Source organism: Oncorhynchus mykiss, chromosome 12 (genome assembly GCF_057628025.1).
Source record: "Oncorhynchus mykiss isolate SJ-2025 chromosome 12, ASM5762802v1, whole genome shotgun sequence".
Classification (NCBI taxonomy): domain Eukaryota; kingdom Metazoa; phylum Chordata; class Actinopteri; order Salmoniformes; family Salmonidae; genus Oncorhynchus; species Oncorhynchus mykiss.
Window position 1 is genome coordinate 39534986 of NC_143033.1, and position 6182 is coordinate 39541167.

The 6182-nt window shown below is 40.3% G+C and overlaps 1 protein-coding gene across 3 annotated transcripts in view; it reads left to right on the plus strand.

Moving 5' to 3' along the window:
• The window catches only part of hlcs (holocarboxylase synthetase (biotin-(proprionyl-CoA-carboxylase (ATP-hydrolysing)) ligase)), a 53119-nt gene extending 48671 nt beyond the window's left edge, over positions 1-4448 (plus strand). For all 3 annotated transcript variants that reach the window (XM_036937533.2, XM_036937534.2, XM_036937531.2), the window contains 3 exons: positions 2145-2259; positions 2429-2642; positions 2870-4448. In XM_036937533.2, coding sequence (XP_036793428.1) covers positions 2145-2259; positions 2429-2642; positions 2870-3041 — 501 coding nt within the window. In that variant the 3' untranslated portion in view covers positions 3042-4448. The remainder of the gene's footprint in view (positions 1-2144; positions 2260-2428; positions 2643-2869) is intronic.
• The last annotated feature ends 1734 nt before the right edge of the window (positions 4449-6182 follow it).

Below are 6182 nucleotides of genomic sequence, written 5' to 3' on the forward strand. Positions count from 1 at the left end.
CCAAATGGATGGTATGTCTAACTCACCGATCAAAGGATTCTGTGCTAGAACTCTCCTTTCTCCCCCTCTCTCATTAAGCATCTATTTTACATGGTGTAAGGGCCCGATTTTGCTTCCAGGAGTGTTTGTGTGTGTGTGTGTGTGAGAAAATATATGTGCTGCAGTGTGGGGGTCTGTGATGAGAAACACACTGGTGTCACACTGCCCAGTTGTTTATGGGCTCTGGCCAGTCAGCCAAAGTGTAGAACAAGCCTATGCATGGCACAGGAAATAGTACTGAACATGAAGAAATAACAGCCAACATTTTGCCTAAATATTTCTCTCTTAATCAAGACTAGAGGCCAGGTTTACATGTAGCTGGATATGCCATTTTTGGAGGTAATGTAGGTCTGTCAAAGCCATTGTAGATGTGTGCCTTGAGTTATGGTAAAATATAAACAGACATGGTGGCCGTTTTAAGGGATGTGCTGCAGATGGGGAGAACCTAACTTTCAAAGCAGGCCAGACTCAGAAGAGCTGTTCAGGTTGACAGACATACAGTATGGTATTTTGAACCCGTGTAGACGCTACATTTGCACGATTATGTCATTTCTTGTACAGATAGTTTTTACAGACAGGGCATGTAAAACTAATTATTTTGATCTCTGTCTTAGCTTGTTCTAGAACTAACTCTTTCCATGTATAGCATGTCATGTCTCACATGTAATACTACATATTTGATTATTTAAGTAATAATGCCCGAGAATCTGGTGTTTGGAGGACATATTGGCACAGTCCTCCAAACACCGGCTTCAAGGGCATTATCACTTTTATACATTGGTTACCAACATATTCAAATAATGATTGACATATATCATGAAACATTTTATTTTGATGAATTTATTCATACTATTTCATCCTTCCACAAGATATAGTTCCGACACAAATCTAGGGTTGCTACCCAAGCTGGCTGGTTGTTTGTTCTATTGGTTCGGTTTCCAGAGACACGACCCAGTTGTTCAGTCTTTTTGTTCTGTATCTACAGTCCTTCGTTCTGAATGGCCATTACCATACTGGCTGGTAATATTCTTATCCCTTGCTAGCTAGCCAACTATATCTAACTTACAGTCATGTCAAACAGTGCTGCCAGAATAACAGCAAAGTAGCTGGATTTGCGTTTGTTTGAACTGTTTTCTAATGACATTTATTTGGATACATCCATAACAATGAGCTAATGATGCACAATTTGCCTGGCATAGAAATTGTGCTATCTCATAAGGACACTGTTGTTCAGAGGAGCTAGCCAACAACACAACTAACACAATCACTTCAAACTGAATCTTGAAGACCGCAAAGTAGCTGCACTTCATTTTGTTTTTACCTGTTTTCTATTGATAGTTCTTTGTATATATCCATAAAAATTATGCTGATTCGTGATTTTGACTGGCTGAGAAAAGCTGCCTGCCTGTCTGCCACATCCCTTCTCCTGACACGTTCATTACATTGGGACAGCTGGAGATCGAATTTGAATATTGAAACAATGTTGCAAATGTCGGAGAGACAGACAGCAAGGTTTATACAAATCTCCATTGTTGAAAACTACATATTAGTGTAAAATAAATGTGAGAATGTCTTGATGCTTTTAATAGTGGAAATTAAGTTTATAAATTGCCTGGCTGGGCTGATGAGACAGTGGATTAGCAGTCCGATGGAACAGAGTAAATAGGCATTTTAACGTCATAGATTTAGCTGGTGGTAACTTGTGGAATAGACACTGGCTGGATATGCGGTTTTAACTAATCATTATTCAGGATTAGACCCACCCGTTGTATAAAAGTGGATACGGTGTAGTGTACTATATCTCCGTATTTAATAGTGCTTTCATGTATTGATGTGTTACACCAAAAATAAACATATTTTACCTCTATTTAACTAGGCAAGTCAGTTAAGAGAAAATTCTTATTTTCAATGACGGCCTAGGAACATTGGGTTAACTGCCTTTTTCAGGGGCAGAACAACATATTTTTTTTACGTTGTCAGCTCAGGGATTCTATATTACAACCATTCGTTCACTAGTCCAATGCTCTAACCACTAGGCTACCTGCCGCCCCAGTGTATATGTGATATAGAAGTGTATCTCAACGTCAGTTTTGGTCTCGTTGTAGGACATCGACCTAAGGGTGAAGTGGCCTAATGACATTTACTACGGTAACCTGATGAAGCTAGGAGGAGTGTTGGTGACATCAACAGTCATGGGACCAACCTTCCATCTCCTCATTGGTCAGAATCCTCTTCTACTTATGTTTATCCAAGTGCAGTATAATGGAGCTTCTGTTGAGGACTTAACCTGTTAACTTATAGAAAAAAACAGTGCTTGAATAAAATACCATTTGTTATTATTGGTGAAGTGTCTTCTCAATGATTGTCTTTAAACAATCTGTTTCTCCAGGCTGTGGCTTTAACGTCAGCAACAGCAACCCCACCATTGCCATCAACGACCTGGTGATGCAGCACAACCGAGAGCATGGCACAAGCCTGGAGGCACTTAGCTCAGCCCAGCTCATCGGCCGCACCCTCACCTGCCTGGAGCAGCTCATCTCTGACTTCCAAGAACGGGGGTCAGAGGCCGTCCTACCCCTCTACTACAAGAGATGGATGCACAAGTAAGAACTTGGATGGATATTATTTTATACTCTGTAGGCTACCTGTAAAATCTACTCTCGCTGCTGCAGTTGCTACTGCTGATCATAATATTAATTGTCATTCAAGAGGAACTTCTTTCCCACACAGACATATTAATAAACACCTCTCACTCTTCAGACATAACATCTAATCATGGAAATTGTGTTTACACTACATTGACCTTGCTGTGCCCTCCGTCCTGTCTCAGTGGGACCCAGGTGCGTCTGTGGAGTGAGGATGGCCCCCAGGCTGTCGTGGTGGGCCTCGATGACAACGGCTTCCTGCAGGTGCGCTCCGAGGAGCAGGGCGTGGTGTCCGTGCAGCCTGACGGCAACTCCTTTGACATGCTAAGGAACCTGGTGGTCACCAAGCAACGCTAGGATCCTGTATGGATCCCTATAGAGTAGCCCCACCTGGTTGCCTGAAGGGCATTTTAGCCAGGGGCATCATGAAAGAAGATTAGCCAGCTCCTACGTAGCTTGAGTTGGAGATACTCTTAACTATTTGTGAGATCTCACACAACTAATCTGCTAGGGAAAAATACTACTTAATTTTTTCTTGTTCTTTACTTGAGAAAATAACTAATTGACCTATCAATTACTTATCTGCAAGTATAAATACAAATGTTTGCTTATTTTACTTGATAGATTGGCTGAAACCTATTGGGAACTAAAGCATCTGAAATCGTTTGTTAGGATACCATCCCATGGTATTTGGGTAGCTGTTTTTAAAAGTTGGCCTGTTTAGTGTAGTGCGGTGGTAGTGGAATTACTTGACTAGTTCATGTATTACATCAGGGTTTCCTAACAGCATACATTTTTGTTGTAGCCCCAGACAAGCACATCTTTATTACATGATCAAATTATAGTTGGCAGCTACAGGATTTCTAAAATACAGTAGTTTATGAAGAATACAAAATTAGTTATTCACCGAACTCACTTATATTCAATTGTACAATAGCATGGTTTAAGTGTAATTTACCAGTAATTTTGTGCAAAGGTTGTGAAGTCAAATTGTCAACACTGATTATTTCCTTTTGTAATGTAGTATTCCATGTAATATCTTTAGTTACAACACTCAAAGGCTCTCGAGAAAGTGCTAGAGGTCGAAACAGTCTTTTCCAGAGGTGTTGACGCGAGTCCTATTAACATGTTAAAACACGTCTTTAGCTTATCGCTTGGAAATGTACCAAATCTGCTTTGCATAAAGACGTTGTGATGCTATATTGCCATGGGAGGTCACACTTAGATGCAAATGTATTCACTGAGTGCAAACACAATGTGATTGACTGCCCGAAGGCTGCCACCTAATCCCAATTGCTGGACTGTTTATTATTGGTTGCTACTGAGCTACGGGATAACCCAAGCCTGTTGCGCTGAGTCATGTATTAACTTATGTTATCTTAGAACTCCATCAATTTAAGAACTGTAAGTTCATATCACTTACTTTAAGCATTGCATTTGATGTTTTGGAGTTTAGAGTGAGATGTTTTTGTTACTCTTTAGGACAGGCATGCTGGATTGCATTCCTTACTTTAAGTTTCAGACTATAACTGATACTCAATGTCTAACAATGGATAGATATTTGTAAGATAAAGAGGTGATCTGTATATTTTGATAACACACACAATTGATGTAAAACATCAGCACTCTATAACTATGTAATTATGTAATAAACGAATACTGGTTGCAGTTGTATGATGAAAAACTGTTTGGTAAACATATATAAATATGAATTATCTTGTCATTCCAATAAGAGCTATTATTAAAAACCTATACTGAAATAAATGGCCATGGATATATAATTTTTCTGACTTGCAATAGTTTATAGACCATGATACCTTTGCATGGGTATTAGGCATAAGCATGAACGAATCCCCTAGAGCGGAATTGGCTTTCAAGTCTGCCTCAAAATAATGTTGTTTGCAACAACCCAGTCTCCCATCTAAAGACATGTCATTGGACAACAAGAAGGGGCTTCTTAAACGAAGGTTGGTAGGTTTCCTGTTGCTTTCTTTGCTCTGCTCTCCTTTCTCCATGTTCCTTAAACTGTACTAAAGAGAAAGACACTGTTGATTGAGTCCAGCTTTGCCCAGCAGTGGCTGTAGAGTGGGAGAGGGAGGGGGGGAAGTAGATTCCCTCCCTCGTCCGGTGGGGGAGTGAGGAGGTGTGGGTGAGCCCCTTGGTGCAGGTGACCAGGAGGGATTGGGGGGCGGGGGGGGTAAGGAGAAAATATGCATGCAAGCTCCACAAACTGGATACAGCCCTCAGCTCCATTACAAGCTCATTCCCACCTTCTCGGATTTTAATAAATGTACCCAATATGGTTTCATCAAAGTTTAGCAGTGCGCTAACAATGTATTCAATGGCAACATTGAGGTATTTACAGTGCCTGGTTTTGAGTACTGTTACTTTTTGAGGAAACAACATGGTCCTCTGAACTCTGTTGAAAACAACTGGCTTCCAATGTAGCGATTTTGATCAATGAAGATTTAGGTCTTAGCTGTACCGTTCTGATGTAGCTGATGGTGTGTACATTCTGGAGCATCAGCTACAAAGACTCCGGAGTTTCTCAAGCCTAAAGTTCATTAAGCAAATAGCTTACCTCTGGATCCATAAATGGCGCCACCTCAATATCCTGTTTTAACAATCTCAGTGGCAGGTCTCAAGGGTCAAAAGGGATCTATCCTCTTTAATATTGGCTGCATAATACCACATCTCAATCCAGCCTCCCCAGAGAGACAGCAGAGCCCTTTGGCTCACCTTCAAATATCAGCTTTTCTTCAAGAAAAACATGTTGTTTTAAAGGGTAGTTAGATGGGAATCCTTGGCTTCTATGTTTACGCTAACTCTATTCTTTGAGTTATAGAAAACAGAATGAAGTGAAGGATGTAAGATTGAGAAAATAATGGTTGAGAGCTGATATGTTTGCTGAACTTTGTTTGACAAGCATTCTGACATATGTACTGGTTAGATAGGGAATGGTTGACTGATCCCATCGTGATGAAACATAAAAGACTAGCAGGGAAAACAAGCATATGGAGAGGACATACAGTATTTACATAAACTTTGAAGAGGCTTTGAAAACTAGTGAAAGGTGCATTATTGTATTTGAATGGTTTTATGCTCTATTTGAAACATGCAAATACCCAGTGGTTACCTATAATGTTTATTTGGTGTTACATTGTACATTTTCTGACCTCTGAAATTCATAAAGCACAAATTACACTGTGGCTCTTTTAGGTTGCTTTAGAAATAAATGAGACCATTGTTGATATACTGTACATAACACTGATATGAGAATAATACTGTTTTTATTGAAGTGCCTAATACTTTCAGAGCTTCTGCTGATTTGTGTTTGAGTTTAGGTGTTAACATGGAGTGTCTCCAGTGGTCCTTGGCTGTCATCGGACTGTGTAGATGTGGACCCCTGGATGTGTGACGGGCTTGTCCAAATAACTCCCTGACTGTCTATATGTGTCCTAAGTGGAATGTGGAGGGGTGTATGGATACAGAAGACCA